Source organism: Eupeodes corollae, chromosome 1 (assembly GCF_945859685.1).
Source record: "Eupeodes corollae chromosome 1, idEupCoro1.1, whole genome shotgun sequence".
Classification (NCBI taxonomy): Eukaryota; Metazoa; Arthropoda; class Insecta; order Diptera; family Syrphidae; genus Eupeodes; species Eupeodes corollae.
Window position 1 is genome coordinate 87,297,818 of NC_079147.1, and position 20,029 is coordinate 87,317,846.

The following is a 20,029-nucleotide window of genomic DNA, read 5'->3' on the forward strand; positions in this document are numbered from 1 at the left end:
AAACAAAGTTAAAACTAAATATTATTTAATCTGTATTGCAATTTTATTCATATTTTTAAATTAATAACAAATTCAACAGTTAGAAAGTCGGTTACCATTTTATCGATTTTTTAAAAACCAACGCATATCTGGAATTTGATAAACTTGATGAGTTCAACTAGTTTAACGAAAATTGAGAATTTTCAGTTCCTGACATTTTTAGAACAGCTTAGTTTTTAAATTGCACCGAAATCAAGTTTCAAAAACGAGACAATTTGTTTTCAGTTGGCGGTTGATTTTAAAAACTTCTCAAAATAATTCAATTAATTAATTCAAAACAACGATTATTCAATTTCATTTCGAGTTAAATGCAAAACCTAGAATAGTTTAAAGTAATTAAAATCTCCAGTAATTATTTGTTGCAAGGCGTAAACGAAATTCTTCAAAATTAATGTTTAGAGGTTACTGCATAATCAAAGATGTATTTCAGTGAATGGATAATAAAAATCAATCATATTTTCAAATCAAAATATACGTTATTTTTATCTGTACTCACCTTCATCAAACGATAACAACAGGATCAAAGGATTACAACAAAATTAGAGATTCAATTACTACCAACCCCATTTTTATTGTTAGAAGAATTTCAATTGTAAAAAGTGATTTTTACCTACTTTTTATCCATTGTAGTAAATAAGAAGGGTTGAATTTATTCCAATGTAACTTATCACTTAAATTAGAATCGAATGTGAGTGATGTCAATTTGTTTTCTTAAAAAGTTCTATTTTTGAACGAATCTCGCTTTTAAGTTGTCAGCTACATAAATTGAAATAACAACACAATTTTCTTGACACAATGATTTTAAAGTTTTCGAAATTAGATTTTGAAAAAATGAATAAGATTTTAATATGAACTTTGTGGTGAATTCGGTTTGTTCCAATGAAGATAGAGAAAAGTAAAATATTCTTTTAACATAATTAGAGCTATGTTAGTGATAGAAGATTTGTGAAAAATATATTTAATCATTTTTATAGTTAAGTTTTTGAATTGAAACATTTTCACCATCAACGCTATTGTTGCAAGTTCTTAAAAATAGAGATATTCTTTATTCGAAAATGATTTTTGTTTTAAATTTAAATTTTTGAATGCACTTATGGTCATTAGAGCAGTTAATGGTCGACATGGATCGATGTGCATTGCATGATTGCCACGTATGGAGTTTAAAAGCTCTCCATATAGACAGTCTTTCGAATAAGGGAAAAACGGAAACAGAATACTTTCTTTTGATATGCTCGTAACCAAATTTGATAATTATTTGCTATTCCGATATTTGTATTAATATTTACTTTCGAATTGAAGGTAGTTCCGATTTTGCGAAAGTACAAAGTTAGCGCTACTAAAGTGTTCGATTGTCGTTCATTAAAACGTTCTAAAAGAGCTACATATTTCTAACTGTGCGAATTCGAACATTATAGAATCGAATTACATAGCTGGGCCCGTGATAATTAAAAATCCGAAATTCGAAGTTATGTACATTACATCTTTTCACTTTTAAAATTTCACATTTTCACCATCATTTCAATAGTCCGACCATTTCGGTTTAAAAGTACTTGATTGGATCGACAGCTACTTTTCGACCATTGTTATCTCTAAATGTTTTCAAAAAGGTCCAGTCAATGTAAATTTAAAAGCCAAATAATTTGCGTAAGATCTGGCTAAATCATAAGCTCTTTTTTTGTATTCTATCGTCACTAATATAAGATTAATGTAGTTGATAATATTTTCAAAAATCGAAAGAGAAATTATTGTTTCGTTTAAAATTTAAAATAATTTATTTTTCAAGTAGTAAAAGTTAGCAACACTGCTTTAGAAAGTTCATATTTTCGGGTACATCATTGTGTGTTTTGTCGTCAGAACATAAATTTGCGGTACTTCAGAACCGTTTAGTCTAATTTTTCGAAGGTCCGAAAGTCACTAAAAAAAAGAAAAAAATTTCAGCTCTTTGTACTCGGTATGTTTGTCACAGAGCAGTGAGATGGACAAATGCGAAAATAGAGCTTTGAAAACAATATGTTGACAGAACTATTTTTGAAAATCATACATTGCTTAAAAACAGCAACAGGTTTTTGATATCTATCGTTGCTTTATCTCAAATTTTTTATAGAAATAGTTAGATGCGTTCCAATCCTCTTATAATCCTGCATTTTTACCCAAACTTTTAGGAGAGCCAATCCATTTACTTTTGACTTCAATTTTAGATTTATTGTTAGTTTTTTCACCGCACATCAAGAATGTGAAATGCTTTTCCCGACTATGTTATTCCCATCAATTTTAATATTCAAAACTTTAAAACCAATGAAAACTGGCGTCCCTACTTAAATCCTTTCCACGGACTTTATTTGAACATGTTAAGGGTAATAATAACCCCCTTGGGATGAATGAACAATAAAAACAAAAAGTTTATTGGTTTGGAACTTTGAATTACTCAATGCAACTTTATGGTTTATAACGGATTATCCATTTTGAGGTTTCAAAAGTATAGATCTAAAATCGAAATCTGTCAAACTAAGTTTGACATTATTGAAAATGGATTGTTAAACTATCGCTAATCGTATACAATCTGTTAAAACCTATTAAAAAAAGGTTATTCTGTTACAGCCACATATCGTGCTTTAAGAGGAGATTATCACAATGAAGCTTCGACCTCATGATTAATTTGACAATTGTAAGGAAATAACGTAGCGTTACGTATGTGACTCCAAACGGAAACTTTAGTTTAAATTTGCTGCACATTTGCTTCGTCTGACAGCTCAACAGCTTTAAAAAAGTCAACAAACAAGCTATACTTCAGCGATAAATTTAATTTTTTAGATTTCAAAATTTATGTTTTTATTATTTTGAGAAAAAATAACAGCTGCTAATGACAGAAATGCCATTTGGAAGATGTCATTTTTTAAGTGTCATTCTAAGCAACATCGAAGCAGGCCCATCGTAACGCAGACGAAGCCGAAGCTGAACCGTGTTTGTGTTTCAGCCATTATGGTTTAAATAATCGTCCAACTACTCAAGCAATTGCTTAAATTATGAAGATATTTGAAGAGACTGAATAACAAATATTACAGATATTGTAGGGCCAGTGCATCATCGTTTTTTGGTGACATTTAATTGTCGCGTAATTTCTCGTTGTGTCGACATCAACTGGTCACCAAGATCATGCGATTTGACAGACTTTTTTGTGGGGCTACGCGAAAGACAGTGTTTATGAAGATAAACCTTTGGCTCTTGAGCACTTAAAAACCAACATTCGTCAGTTATGCACAATTTGTGTCAAAAAGTGGTCGAAAATTACCTCAAAAGAATCGATGCTTGCAACAATTCGCGTGGTTGTCATTCTAATAATGTAATTTTTCACACATATTGTCAACAATTAAACTTTATAATAAAAAGAAATATCATGAACAAAAATATTTTATTTGTGTTTCATTTACGTTTATTTTTGAAACCGACAAAATAGATAACCCTTTTTCACTTCCTCATTCCTCTTGTATTTCAAAAGCCATTTTAGTCCATTTTTTTGAAGGTTCAAATGTCATTAGGATAAATGAAACTATTCAGCTTTTAATAATCGGTATGTGTATCACAGAGGAGACATATGGACAGAATCGAAAATAGATCTTTAGAAATAATATGATGATAGAACTATGATTGAAATTTATACTTCGCTTGAACACTGCATCAATTTTTCTAGGGTTTCGTTGTTATATCAAACATTTTTAAAGCAATTTTCTATAATTCTGCAAATTTACTTGAACTTCAAGGAATGCCAATCAGTAAACTCTTGACCTCAATTTTATATGAATTGTTCCTTTTTTCACCCCACAGAATGTGAAATATAATATTTTAATCTTTATCCAATTAAATCCTTTTCTCGGGCTGTTCTTAAACATGTTAAGGCTTGTAATAACAATTTTAGCGCGTGTAAATCATAAAACAAAAAGTTGGCTGGTTTGAAACCATGAAATATAACAAAGGTAATATGAAAAATTGCAAAAAAAAAATACTGATTAAGCTGTATCAAACTTTTTATAAACTATTGTACCAAGACCATGTCCCTAAAAGTTTGAAGGCGTTTAAAAAGGGCGGAATATTGTAAGAAATACAAAAATAATATACCGACAATTTATTTAGACAAAACAAAATATTCAAATTCTTAAAGATGGCGGGAATTTCTTTAAAGTTTTTGAGAATAATAAAGTTTGGCGTAAAACAAGAGATGCAATTAATAAAAAAAATATTTAAAGTGTATTGTATACCTGTTCCCATCCTCTCAAAAGTTCATCCCAGAAGTTAAAACTTTTAGAATATTTTTTGTTCAAATTAAAGAATAATTTATTGCTGCGAATTCATTGCCAAATCAGCAAAATAAAAGAAATTCTTCTTCAGATTTTTAGTAGTCAATCAATCATAAGAATCAATCCAGAATGGTAGAAATAATTTAAATTATATTCACATTGCATTTTTGTTTTTGTATGTTTTATTATTATTTATTATTATAATTTTTGTTGTTCTATACATTTATATTGAGCTTATGACCTAAAAAAAACTACATTATATTTAAAGTGGAAAAGACAAAAAATTATCATTTTACTAAATTTTTAAATCTAATGTCAACTATTATAGTATTAATTAATTAATTATTTTCTTCTTTTTTTTATTTTACTTTTTTCCCTTAAAGTTATATATTTATTTATAATAATTCGAAACAATTTCTTTTTTATTTTATTTTATTTACAAAAACATTTTCTCTTGCTTAATATTAAGAGTTTTTATTCTTATTTTCTTCGTGTTTTGTTTTTTGTTCTAAATATATGAACTTCTCATTTTTTGTTTTTAGAATATAATAATAATAATTTTAAAAATTAATTTTAATAAAAATTAAATTGCCAATTAAATTAGCACAAACTACGACCGACAATTTGGTCTAAATTCGAAAGTGATGTGTGTGTGGTTTTGTTTATTAATATTTTATGAAATAACATTTTAGAGTATTTTTTTTGTTTTGTTGAAAAATGAAATAACTAAATTTTTTGAAAATTTTGTTTAAAATTAGAAAAATCAAGAAAATAAAAATCAAGCTAAAAAACTAATTAAAAAACGAACTGAAACAATCACTTAATTATTACCAAGCCCTACCCTGCAGTGGCAAATAGCCACCGCATTGCTGCTGATGTGAATTGGTCATGAAGTTATTTTGATTTCTGTAGGCCATTGCCAGACTATTTGACATTAGGGAATTATTGCAGGGCTGTTGGAGCATTTGGGCATTATGCCCGGATACGGCACCATTGTACGTGGCCAGGAGTGTCGATGATGTGTCCGGTGAATGGGTGTGGGGAGCATCACCGGTTAGCAAATTACCACCACCGGGCACTGGACCGCCAGAACTGCTGCCACTGCCAGTTGAACCGCCATTACTGGTGCCGCCTACTTGTTGCTGTTGCTGCTGTTGTTGCTGTTGTTGTTGTTGCTGTTGGGGCGTTGAATTCGAGCTGCCCGAACAAGGCTTGCCATCTTTTACTAAAACTGGTACAGCGACACGTCGTGGTGAACTCGCTGACTGAACAAAAAATACCCATGCAGAATCAAGGAATGTTGCCAGATTTGAATTATTTTATTTTGTTTGTTTTTTTTTTTATTGAAGGGTTATATGAAAAGAAAAGAAGAAAATAAAATGTTTAATTTAAGTCAATTATAATTGTTTAGTAATAAGAAAATAGGTAGATTTTAAAATATGTTTTGTATGCATTAAAAACTATTTCACACTATTAAGGTCAGAACGCTAGAACAACGAGTTCATTTTGTGTATATTTATTTTTAAAAACATAGTTCTCTTTGAAAAACATATTACGAGAATTTTTCTATTTTTGGTTGGTGGAATGGTTGCATCAGTAAGAAATCTCTCGTATCTGAAGTGAATATTTTATTCGAAAATCGATTTTTCCAATTTTCAGTAGATAGTATATTCCAGCAGACTGTATAACGACCACGAATCTAATTCTGGTGTCAGGCGGAATGATAATAAATATGGTTGAAAGAAAGCATGCCCCATAAATGGAACCACATTCTGGTTTGCCTGATATTGAAAAAAAGAGACCCTCTAAACTGCACTAACTATAGAATCATCTTAACTTAACATCGCTTACAAAATCTTCTCTGACGTAATATGTGAACGTCTAAAGTTCTTCATCCAATTCTCAATAGGTCTTTATCAGTGTGGTTTTAGACTAGGAAAGTCTACAATCGACTAACATTACGGCAGATCCTGAAAAAAAAACCCAAGAACATCAAATTGACACGCACCATCTTTTCATTGATTGCAAGGCCGCATATGACAGCATCTTCAGCGACGACATTTATAGAGTAATGTCTAGTTTTGGGATCCCTGCCAAACTTGTCAGTTTGTAGAGGATGACCATGGAGAATTCGCGCTGCTTCATAAAGGTTGTAAACAACTCAACGGAATCTTCCAATGTTCAAAAAGGTTTTAGAAAGAAAGAATAGTGCAGAGCTCCCACGTCAACACCAGAGGCACTATCTTTTAAAAGACCGTCTCATTACAAGCATATGCTGAAGACATTGACGTTATCGGAAGAACTCATCGTGATGTCAATGGGGCTTTTTTGAGTATTGAGACAGAGAGCTACAAAAGTCATCCCCGTCCTGCTATACGGTGCAGAAGCATGAACTATGACAAAAACAGATAAAGCACATTGGGTCATTTCGACAGAAAAGTTGTCTCGTGATCTACAGTCCCGTATGGATAGAAATTGAATGGAGGAGAAAATGTAATGACGAGTGTTTGGGAAAATTTGAACTATAAGCCACTTAGCCATTTTAGACATTTCAAAAACATTTTTTTCAGCTTCATGTATACAATTTTCGATGATGATGAATCGACTGTTTCATTTCTTGAGGAAACTCTCTCATCAAACTTACTTTTCCATAAACCACATGTCTTCTAAGACTATACCTTCTAATTCAGGCCATAAATTATCTGTTATCAAGGCGTGATAGCGCTGGCCATTCATATAGTAAAGTGACAATCGTTATCGTTGACGAACAAATGAAAACTCCACCACATAGAAATTTGGTGGTGATTCATAAAGCAAATGTGGACTTACACTCGACTAACACCGCATATTTTGCTTATTGACGAACGCCATGTGCGATGATATTTATCATCTTGGCACATTTTCTCTACTGTCCAATTGGAGAAAGTACGACGCTTCAAATTGTCTGTCAGGTTCAATTCTTTAGACAGCTTTGTCTTGTATGGATGTAAACCGAGATCCTTACTCAATATACACCATAATGTGGTCTGAATGATACCAAAATCTTGATAACGCCTGCTGTTTAATCGTTTGATTAATTAATTCGGATCGGATGCTACGATATTTTCGGCACTTGGATTACCCCGTTGTCTTGATTTGTGCACTTATTTTGTTGTTGCCAGTTAAATACGTCGAGAATTATAACCGAAAGATTGAGTTAACGCTCTTAAATTTGCAGTCACAGACTCCAAATTTTGGTGAAATGTACAATTTGTAGACGTGAATTGTTCGTTTACTGTGATGAAAACGTTGAGTTTAATAAGTTAATTAAAAATGACAGTTTGATAGTGAAAGGGTGTGTTCACAAATTAAAAACACTTAAACTAAGAGAAATCACTTCTTATTTTCATAAAAACGGAAGAGAAAATAACGGTAATAGTTTTGCTCAAAATACTATTGTCAAAAAATACAAAAATATTAAAATGTAATGATAAATACCATTGTTACAGGTCAGGTTATTACTTTGCAAACCAACAACAAACTGCACAGTAAACCTTTTTTATAGTAAAAAGGTAAATATCTTAGAGTGTAGCTCCTTAATTCATCCGTGAAAAAGTAAGTGACAAATAAGATGATCTTAAAAAATGCTACCAACAAACTGATACAAGCCAAAATCAATAAATTTATTAATAATCCAAGTTAGTTTTTCAAACTTGGAAGCACTGAAATTGGCAGCACTGTTCGCTTAATAACAAATAACAAAATGACAGCTATTTGTTTTCTGTCATTTGTAATTTCAATTTTGATCGTCGTCGTGAGTGGAATTAATTGAGAAAAATATTTTTGGTCAATTCAATGGGATTCCGTTTATTGAACCACCTAAATAGTTGGCCGAAAAGTCTGACAAAATAGCCAGTGCAATTAAGCGGGGAATACTGTATCGTTTCTTATCTTGTCAATATTACAGTTGATTCGAATAATACTATATTAAGAATTCATAGACTAAGATAAAACTAATTCAGTTAAGGTCCTACACAAAATTGAAATCTTAAAAGAATGGATCTTGTGTACTTAACAGCATGGAATTAAAAACTCCCTGAACCAAGAGGTTCAAAAACATGTTAATTTCATAAAATACAGGGGGATTACATGCCTACACCTATTTAAATATTGATCGGAATATCTATCAACATCGAGCTTTCAATAGTTTTTATTTATTTGAAAACAAATATTTACCTGATTTTGTTGATTTTGTTCGGCCATAGCCTTCTCTTTAGCTTGTCTTTTACATTTGTATCGATGATTTTGAAACCAAATTTTCACCTGAAAGAAAGAAAGAAAATACAATTTAATACGGAAAAATAGTAATGATTCAAAAATAAGCAGGTTTTTTTTTATTAAAGAATAGAGTTTTAAGTATACTGAAGTGCTATGACAACAAACAATACAAAATTCATCACTACCCTGAATACGCCCGTAATGAGATTTTAACACAATATCAAATCACCTAAAAAGTGGTTACAATACCTCACATAATACAAAAGCCCCTAAGTCCCGATTAAGAGAATATTGTCTAACCTCAAAGATACACAAAACGAGGGACAAAAATCGAAGACTTATAACAATCGAAAGTAATCAAAAATAAAGTAAAAACCACACTCTCTCATTCACACCTGATCTGGTTTATCAAAGTTATTATAAAAGGCTATACATGAGTTTATATCAATACCTAATAGAATTGTCATCTTAGCTCATTTCAGGGCTTCTGTATGTAGCACATTTTCATAATGCGCCATCACATAGATTCTTTTGTTATTTTTGTCTGGGGTTTTAGTCTCTCTTTTTTTTACTGACTGACTGATACCCAGATTACACGACATGTCCTTCAAAATCATCATAAATCTGATGATGATGATGTAGCAAAATTGGAACTCGTTTCGTTTCGAGTTGAGGAGTAAAATTCAGACCGAAAGTATCTATAAAATATAGTTTGTACCTTTATAGATACAAGATACCGATGTATCTTATGTATATGTATAAAATGTTGAAAGAGTGATGTGAAATCAAATAAAAGACATTCAAGTGGATAAAGTATCTTCTTGTGTCATCCGTCACAGTATTCTGTCGCATAAGGCTTAAGGCCAACTCAAGGTATACTCTTGTATCTACTCAAGTGTTGGCCACTGAATTGCGGTGCCATACAAAAACGTTTTGAGTTTTTTTTTTTTAATTTTTTGTAAAGGATTACTTTGACTTAAAAAAAATTATGTATCTTTACTCAAAATTCAATTGTTCGATTTTATATACTCGTATGACCCTTTTGACACACCGGATAGCACATATTGTGTATATCGTAATTGTATCTTTGATGATAAATAATAGTGCAGTAGCAATTTGATAGCTGCCGGAATTAAAAATATCGATTCGAATCGATGATGATGAAGTCAGGAGTTTTATTTTTTGAAGTGTTATAATCTGGGCATGGATGTATTCTTCAGTATGCGATTATCAAATATTGATATTGTAAAAAGGTAAGTACTAGAACTGGTAGTTTTTATTTGTACATGACGAGAACTTTTAAAAGAAAGAGAATCCTTAAATTTCAGAACAGTGCTAAATAATACAAAAAAATGTTTTTTTTTTTAGCTCAGATCTCAGAAACGCATTTTTACTAGAATGTTGCGTCAGAAAAACGCTTAGAATTTACTAAATAGAAGAACTTCTGATGCAATAATTTATGCTATTGACAAAGGAAAACGATATCATTTCCTTTTTGTGAATTTTTTAATGACTATTTGATAATTTTGTGGCTATTTGTCCTCCACAACTTCACAAATTACGGCGCAAGTTTTTAAACGATTTATTCAATTTTTGAATCCGTTTTTAGCAATTTTCTAGGCTAAAAAGGTGATTAACATAATTTCAAACATCATACCATCTCTTAACGATTTGCTAAAGTTAAAGTCACAAAATGGCTACCTTAACTTTTAGCAATTTGCTAAATCCATACATAATAAATAAATTGGATGGAGCAACAATCCGTTAAGAACTAGGCTCTACTAAATCCATATGACACCTGCTAATTTTATTCTTATAAGAGCAGTGGATGGAATGGTTCAGTCAACAGTTGGTAAATCAATTTAAGCGTATTTGCTTTGTTTATAATTACGAACTGTCACTTTTTAGACATGTTTGGATGCTCGTTTTTTAATAAAAGGCATTTAGAAATTTACTAGCAAAGCTTTAAAAATTTTGGGCTCTTTAAGTAAATTGCTAACTAGTAAATTGTTTAACCCTTAACAATAGGTTCTTTTAAATTGCTCCTATGTCTTCAAGGTCTTGAATTGATTGTAGAATTTATTGGCATGCACCTCATTTTTCCGTACCCATTTGTAATTACCTCTTTGAGAAATGACTTTTTTTTAAAAAACTGCAATTGTTTTGTTGCTTTTTGAAGTTTATGAGTATGTAACATTTTGGAGTTAATTTTTATAATTTCAATGCATTGTTGAACCACATAAAGTACCGATTTTTGGCAATGGCATAACTTTTAGTTGCCAAAAGATGACAGCTACTAATATATGTGATTTCAAAATTTTGACTGTCGAAAGCGGCCATATTGTTGAATTAAAATCTGTCAAATTAGTTCTCCTTTTTTTAATAAATACCTTCCACGAACCGAAGCCTGTCAAGACGATCAGGGGAACATCGTAGTAGAACCGCAGTCTATGTTGAGAGTATGGAAAGACCACTTCTCCAAATTATATAACGGCGATAACGAACCGAATTCCGCTGTAAGGGGAAAGAACCACTCAACCTAGGTGACGCAGATCAAAAATTCCGCCTACCCGACCTCGACGAAGTGAAGATAGCTATATCCAAACTGAAGTCAAACAAAGCTGCTGGAGCTGATGGTATCGCTGCAAAACTATTTAAAGCAGCAGGCGATGACTTGGTAGGGAGCATGCCACAACTCATCTGAAAAAAAAAATGTTCGGAAGAAAGTTGCCCGATGAGTGGAATCTCAGCATAGTTTGTCCGATACATAAAAAAGGAAACCCTCTTAATTGAGCCAACTACAGAGGCATCAGTCATCTGAACATTGCATATACGATCCTTTCTGCCGTATTATGTTAACGTCTGAAGCCGTTCGTCAACAGCCTGATAGGTCCTTATCAGTGTGGCTTCAGACCAGTAAAGTCAACTATCGATCAAAATTTTCACACTACGGCAGATCTTGGAAAAAACCCAGGGACTTCAAATCGATACCCACCATCTCTTTATCGACTTTAAAGCCGCGTATGAGAGCATCCATGAGGAAGAGCTCTACAGTGCAATGTCTAGTTTTGGTATCCCTGTCAAACTCGCACGCACCTCTATCAAGGTCGGTCACCGATGTATTTGATGTCAAAAAGGGTTTTAGACAAGGCGATGTTCTGGAAAGAATTGTGCAAAACTCAACCGTCAACACTAGAGGTACAATCTTCCAAAAGACCATCCAAATACTCAGATACGCAGATGATATTGAAATAATTAGAAGATCAAAGCGTGATGTCAGTGGAGCGTTTTTGAGCATTGCGACGGTAGCGAAGAAGATGGGTTTAGTGGTCAATGAGGGCAAGACCAAGTATATGCTATCATCAAAAAAAGAACATTGAACAACGACGTCTTTAACAAAACGTCACCATGGACATAGAAGGCAATTGAGAAGTAAAGTCCTCTCTCGAGCATGTAAAATCACCATCTATACGACACTCATCATCCCGGTTCTCATTTATGGCGCTGAGGCTTGGACCCTGTCAAAGAAAGTGATTTTCGGTCCCGTACGCATAAATGGAGGAGAAGACATAACGACGAACTGTACGGGCTGATCAGCGACACCGACCTAGTTAGCAGAATTAAAGTCCAACTGCTTAGATGGCTGGGTCATGTTGGGCAAATGGACATCAACGCTCCAGCCCGGAAGGTCTTCCAATCCAATTCCGAGGGACGACGCAGTAGGGGAAGATCCCGACATAGGTGGCGCACGCAGGTGGGTGAAGACCTCAACCAACTTGGAGTGCGAAACTGGAGACATCTAGCTAGAGACCGAGTTGGCTGGAGAGGCATGTTGGTTGAAACCCAGGTCCGCCCCGGACTGTAGCGCCACTTTAAGTAAGTAAATAAGTTTTTTAATAAATGGGTTATTGTTTCGTTTAGGTTTCATAGTTCAGCGCTCTACAGAGAGGACTTTTGGGGATTAATTTGACAGCACGTCAACTCAATGATAGATGTTTTAAAAAATGTAAAGCTATAAAAGCAATAGACCATTGACAGTGAACGTTATGGACTCTGCAGGGCTTGGAAAGTGACCCTACATTTCCAGCGATATATTTTTGACGTAAATACTTATGTACTTCACGATTTTGGGCTGGAGGTGCGGTCAATATTTAAATGAGAATAATATTATGTTCATCATCATCTGAAGTCACTTAGTTTTTCAACCTGGTAATGGTTAAGTAGACATTGGAAAATATGTCGCCATACATTATGGCTTCCTCCGACGAGGGTACAAGAAACTTTAGGCTTTTTGATTGGTTGTTATTTAAAAAGTGCTCTTTATTCAATCAAAACATAAATAAACTGTACAAAATCAAGAAGTTGAATGCAAAAACGAGCTTTGAACATGACCTTTAACGAAAAGTTTTGTATGACTTCAACACTTATCAAGCTATGTTCTATCTTAATACTGATAGAAATATCTCCCCCCTCCTCTTCAACAATTGTTGCAAAATATTTGGAATTTCAGAATTGTCATGCACTTCAAAAGTGTGAAATTTTGTACTTGTCTTTTACTCATAGTTTGGTGTTTTTAAATTTTTAAAAGCAATGTTCCACATTTTACAAACGCTTCTTTCTTTTTAAAAATTTTAATTATTTTCCTTTACACAACAAAACAAGAACGTTGCTTACCATTTAGACTGATAAGTTTAAAAAGACCGTTTGGCGTTTGTTTCAAAAAAGAAAAAAATTATATTTTGATCCAATTTTCGTTTCGAAACAATGGCTTCCTCTCCAACAATCGGCTTTTATACATTTTTCAAAAACCATCCTCAGCATTCACCAAATACAAATTACTGCACAAACATGCATATATCAAAAATAAATATCATACGTTTCATATACTCGAATGTATGTAATATAAAATAAAAATAGTAATTTTAATATAAATATCAGGCAGATGTTTGAGTTGAACGAGCGAGAGTGCAAAACTACTTCAAAACTTTGTATTGTTATGTTCAGCCTATTTTTCAGGCCCTCTCTATGTCGCGTACTACGATATAAAATTATACATATATTTTCATATGGAACAACAACAGCAGGAGTTAAACAAAAATCCTATATCCCTATCACAGCTTGGTTTTGATAGGACGTTTCCAGCATCTGACGGTGTTTTTCAATAAAAATAAAACAACAACAACAGAGAAATAAAATAAAATAGTAAATAAACATCCAACACATCCAGGACACATAAAATTCTATATTTTTGAATTGCAAAAAGGACGACGAGTTGAGAGGGGAGGGGAATTGTTATAAAAATAAAAAAATATATACTCGTATATAACGCACACGAAAAATTCATATAAAATAAAATAATGGTTCGTGATTTCAAGTGGTTGGCTGCGATTCTACCTTTTTCATCATCATCATCACCCTCTGGATTCCCGCCTGTGTTAAAATAATAATAAAAATATAAATAAAATAAAATTCATACCAGTTGGTTTTTGAATACAAATTGTTATGTACAACTATGTTCACATACAATAAAATATAGTTAAGGTATAAAGTCTAGAACCTACCCCTATATATTGTTAGTGGTGGCACATGGTTTCCTAAGTTTTGGTTTTTAGGGTAAATAAATTAAAATGGTCGCCAGAGCCTGATGCCTGACGGCAGAGGCTTTGTTGTACAAAAAAAAGACTTCTCTCGCGCTAAAATCCCATTTTTCTTTTTTCAAAAATTGTGTTTTTTGTTGTTGTATGTTTTTATAGCGAAAAACGCAGCCGTTTTGCCTGCTAAATTCAAAAATAAAATCAAAATCACAGAACCGTTTATTAAGTATAGTTAAGCTACTAAATTTATATGCTCCACTTATTTTACAGCTGTTAGAAAAGAAGTCCACATAGCATCCTATTTAATTAATATTAAAGTAAGTTGAAATAAATAAAATATAAAATTCAAGCTTGAAAGGTATTGCTAAAAATTACAAATATGTGTCTTGAAAGAACAATATAAATTCTAATTTAAAACAGCTTCGATTTTTAATTTTTTTTAGAAATCAATACCTAAAAAAGTACTTAAGATTTCTGTAAACTTTATTTAGACACTTCAAATGGAGACTCTTAATTTAAACTGTATTTAGAAGGCAAAGTTTTGAACTTTGCAAAATCAAAAATCAAAGCCTTAAAAACATCGTTTTTGTCTGTTTTTGGTGTGATAGAAAAATTATAAGCTGAGATTCGAATACATTTAAAAAGTACTACTTTGCTTGCAATTTTAATGAAATACGCTATTTTTGGCTGATAATTTTGTTCAACATTCTTGTATAAAAGTAGACACATTCTCTTAATGGGGACCATGAGCGTTGTCCACAAGCATACCAGTGTCACGAACTTTTTGAATGAACTTGAGTACACAACAAAGAAGGCGCGGTGAGTGCTTTATTGTGGTCAAAAACTCATTTTAAAAAACCATTTTGAAAAACATCATTGCTTCGGCTACACAGCACGCTCCTTGGATATAAATTTTCATTTCTCCCACGTTTTTTGAGCTTTAAGAGACTTATTACTGTTTTTTCGAGAAATAATACTGACTTTCTGTCAATTTTTCGAGGGGAAAACAGCTGAAACAGTGTCGAAACAAACTTTGATTTTAAAAGAAACTACAAGATGAAAATAAAAAGCTGAACAGGAAATTTTATAGTTCGCAATTACGCCCGTTTGTAATAAAAATATCAATATAGGGTTATATAGGTGTAAGAGGTATTGAATAACACGCTAATATGTTATCTATCATTTTTTTAAACTGTCACCTTTTGTTCATTTCACAATTTAAAACCTACGCCATCACTAAAAATACAGAGATGTTTTACGACTTTATCAATTTAAATCTCCCTTGCTGAGTTCGATGCAAAATGACGCAGTTGATCTTTTGGATTTATGTTAAGAAATATATAAGGATTCTAAATAAGTTGAGATCTTAAAAAAAAGTTCAACGAGTGGTAAAAATGAATATTGCAAGCAGTTTCAACAAAACATTCAAATCGGAAAAATTCATTACAAAAATGGTAAATATTGTCCATTCACTGTTAAAATATTTAAGGAGCTTTTTGGCCATCGTGAAGCACCATTGCGATGGATATAGTCGTCGAAACAATTAGCTGTTGGGACAAGTTGATAATGTAAAGAATCGAAACCAAGATTAACTAATAATATTGCTGTTGCAATCCGAAATTTTGACGAAAACCGAGGCTTGTCAATTCGTCGTCAATTAGACATTCTACAAACGTATTTTTATAAAGTTAACACAAGAATTTAAGCCGGTTTATTACTAACAAAGTCGCGTGGAGTCGTACGTTCGCTGATTGGGTCCTTTAAATTCATCAAAATAATCTAAATTTTCATATAGAAAAAGTATCTTCATTTTCAGTGATTAGGCTTATTTTCTTTTCTTTTTAATCAACGTTTTGTAAGGGTTTAAGGCTGACAAGTTTGATGTGAGGTGATCACAATATGCCACGATTGTTTGTGGTTCAACACCTTTAGACATTGTTTTTTGGAATCCATGCAAGGTTTATTAAAATGTTCCATAACCAATAACAGCCTTTAAAGATGGAATTCTTGAAGATAGCTATGTGAAAACTTTATACATGGAGAATTATAGCGAATAATTTTTAAGAGCTTTCGGAAATGCATGAAATGTTTATATGAATCGATATAGTTTAATGTTTGAAGATTATTTCATGCAAATGTTGGTCACGACTTCACCACAAATGAGACTACTTTTGACATACTCTTTCTTTCTTACATTTCGTCTGGTATCTTACGATTCATTGCTGACTTCCAGTGCGTCGATCGAAGCGTGCTTGTCGTTATTGGCATGAACTCTAGTAGGTTCTAGGAGGCTAATATACCGGCTTCGAACGTGAAATAAATCCTTCACCGAATGCAACCAAATCCACTAAAAGACATTTTTTGCAAAGCATGCTTTTTTAATTTGCACAAAACATAGTTTGCTATCATCGCAGGGCATAGCGCTCACCACAGTAATGTTGCGATTCCCATAATAATTGAAAAAATTCGGTCCAATGATCCCACCAGCTCATGTAATACGCTCTAAACATTGACTTTTTCACTCCAAATACTGCACTTTTGCTTGTTCAAGTTCAACATTCAACCAGAAACAAGCTCCGTCGCTGAAGGGGTTATGAAAATCTTTATAATGGTTTGACACAGTGCGAGCAATTCCGAAAGGAGGATATGATTAGAAAGGAGAAACCGGTGCACATTGATTTTGAATGTATGCACATTGTAAAGAGTGGGAAACATTGAGCTTGATAAAGCTCAACATTCGTGTAGTGCGGCTAAAGAAAGAATCCCTGTAAACTAGAGACTAGAGATAACTGATGGGCATTCCTAGCAGTACGAGTATATTGGTTGAATTGTTTAAGGGAAGGAAAGTAACTTGCTCAACGATACAACAATGATAGGCATAAGACCTCGACGCGGTGTTCAAGAGAAGCAAATGTCTCGGTAAGAGAACGATTTACTACCATTTTTAGAGCTCTCTTTTTAATTCTGTCCAGAAGTACGTTATTGGGGCACAAACACAAATATGAGAATTTTACTTCAGTTTTAGACGAATTAATGTTTTGTAGATTATAGCCACACAACTAGTTGTTGTAATGGGATACCTAGAACTGAAAGCGTTTAAGTCTCTTCGATGCTAGTATCGCCCATGGAAAGTGGCTTTGGGGGATTTATACGCTTTTGGGCAGTAGGCATCATTAATCTTCGAAGCATTTAATTATACACTGTTTTTGATACCCTGTTAGGAAGATCGGAATTTAATGAGCATATCATATGCTGTCGTTGGTAGTCCACATCTGAAGAACAACGATGATAATCAAAAACAAATATGAAAAACTAAGGGTACTGCCATCGGGGAAAAATTTAGTGGGTTAGAATGTTCAGACAAAAGATCATTTATAAAAATAAGTAAGGGCGTCGGAGTCCAGACATAGCCCTTAACAGTACTTGAATTGAACGGTTCGAAAAATATGTATTTAATTCACGGTCATCACTGACACTGGGAGTTAAATGTCCGCTAATGTAAATATCTCAATCACTTTTTGCAGAAACTTTTTCTTACACCAAGGAAAAACACGAAAACAATATTTTGCACATTTTCTAAATAACACAAATCTAAGTCGGTCTTAAAACTTCCAAAACTGATAACGGAAGTAGTAATTGAAACCTTCTTTCTGGTGCTCTTGAAATCTCGCTTATTTTTTCTTAAAATAATTTTACAATCATAAACTCGTGTCATCATAATTCCTCACATTTTTTAACTAGCATAATAAAAGTTGTGATCATACTTTCATCAATTCAACCATAGGTTCCACCTGAAGTGTATATCTGAAGTACAAGTATTATAGTCTCCATTCTTTTCTGTCCGCATTCAAATTCTGGTCCTCGCATTAAATTTTTTTTACCATCATTCACATAATGTACCTACCTAAATTATATTGTGTATAGGTATGTGCATAATAAATCATATATTTTTTTATTTTTATAATTTGATTATTTCGCCCCGTTCATCTTTATTATGTTCAAATGAAAAAGGCTCTTAAGTGGATTTTAACGTCAATCATTGTGAAGACTTCAGAGCACAACCGGCATAACAGCAGCAGCTTTCAGTTCAAAACATTCAAATACGCCAACGAGACGCGCGAGTACAGTTCATGTGTAAATAGGTATGTTCCTATGCTGCAATGCATATATGCATGCATATTTTTTCTTTTTTCAAAAGCAAAAGTTTCGTTACACTATTTAGCGTGAATAATATTAATAAAAATTTGTTCATATAGTATATAAACATGTAAACCTTAAATGTTATCGTCGTTCGTCGTCGTTGTGGCTTGGTCGGTGGAAGTTAGCATATTGTTCCTTCGAAAACATCAACATCCCCATCCCCGTATATCACGTCATATTAAAATTTTAACCCCAACACTGCGAACGAAGAACGACGACAACTAGCAACGTCGACATCATAAACGTGGACGGGCACCTTTTTTACACTCTCGATCTCTCTGTCCCAAGCTGGAAACACGATTATCCAATTGAACGCTGACAAAGTGTTATTCCCACTAGAGCGCGAGGTCGTCATGTTTAACACACAAAACAAAAATAAAACATTAAAAAACATGTGAGCCAAAGCACTGAGCGTTATGAGTGGAAATATTAAAACGCCGCCGACAAAAACCCTATAATTCCATAGCCAGCGTAAAAGCAAGACCTAGAACCATTAACTACGAGTTGGAGGAGCGGTGCATTGGTGAATATAAACTAAACTGGTGTAATAACATAATATTTGAGTCGTGTGTCTTATATCCACTTGGGAAAATTTATTACATTTCAAACACTGATTCAACATTCTCAACGGAGATTGTTTAAATAATTAGGTTAAAGATTTGTTTCTTATCTCATAGTATTTAGTTAACATTTTTAAAAATATGTACGTTCATTTTAACTAAAAACTGTTTGAAACTAATTACAATTCGACTAAGATCTGATCAGTAAATTGAAATACACTTAAAGACTCGGTTTTGACATTTGTTTCTTTCTTATGTACAACCTTAATGCATGTTTGTTTTTATGGAGATATAAAGGGTGTTTTTTAGGTGCTTGTCAACAACCATCGAAACCCTCTCTTTGAAATTTCGGACATTCTTTTTTTAACACGAAATTAATCTGTTCTTAAAGTTCATCTGTCATTTTGGTTACATGAAGCAAAATAATCCTGAAGTGCGAAAGCTTCCATGAAATATTGGCTGATTTTTTATTTAAATTCGGTCACAACTTTATTTCAGAAGTGGTGCTATTAAATCCATGTTCCCCCTCGTACAAGCGACCTTAAGAATCTCTATTACATAATTTGTATGGGGCCATGACAAACCATCAATTGTTGAAGAGTTGGAAGTCAATACTCCTGCCATTGTCAACAAATATAAGTATTTATTGGTAAAAGTGTTTTAAAAATTGGACTGATTCAATGAACATATGTACATATATTAAAGAAAATTAACTCCAACAATATTTTTGACTTCTGTAATACTATTTAAAGTTCTTTAGCTGTTCAAAAATACTCATTAAATAGGTAAATGCTGAAAATTAATATACAATTTCTGGCATTGAGGTCTGGAAACCTCGTAGCGAACATACACAGCTAAAGATTTGGATGGATTAGAAGATTTAGTATTAGAAAAAGAACAGGAGACAAAACAGAGCCTTGAGGAACGCTAACCTTTATTTTATGAATTATAACCATTTCGGTGTCTCTTATATGAGCTTACATTTTTTAGACAACTTAAAATGTATTCATCATATTTCTTAACCCTTTAACCACTGAAATTGAAATAAGGAATATATTTTAATAAGAATTTCGGTTCGAGCAAGATT

General features: G+C 32.8%; 1 protein-coding gene across 6 annotated transcripts in view; it reads right to left on the reverse strand.

Moving 5' to 3' along the window:
- Window positions 1-4,553: 4,553 nt before the first annotated feature.
- Window positions 4,554-20,029, reverse strand: part of LOC129941726 (homeobox protein Nkx-2.1) — a 108,755-nt gene continuing 93,279 nt past the window's right edge. For 4 of the 6 annotated variants that reach the window (XM_056050427.1, XM_056050426.1, XM_056050429.1 and 1 more), the window contains 2 exons: window positions 8,547-8,633; window positions 4,555-5,596 (listed from right to left, as the gene is read on the reverse strand). In XM_056050427.1, the coding sequence (XP_055906402.1) occupies window positions 5,159-5,596; window positions 8,547-8,633 (525 nt within the window). In that variant the 3' untranslated portion in view covers window positions 4,555-5,158. Of the gene's footprint in view, window positions 5,597-8,546; window positions 8,634-20,029 lie in introns of all 6 variants that reach the window. The other 2 variants (XM_056050431.1, XM_056050430.1) reach the window with 1 other exon arrangement.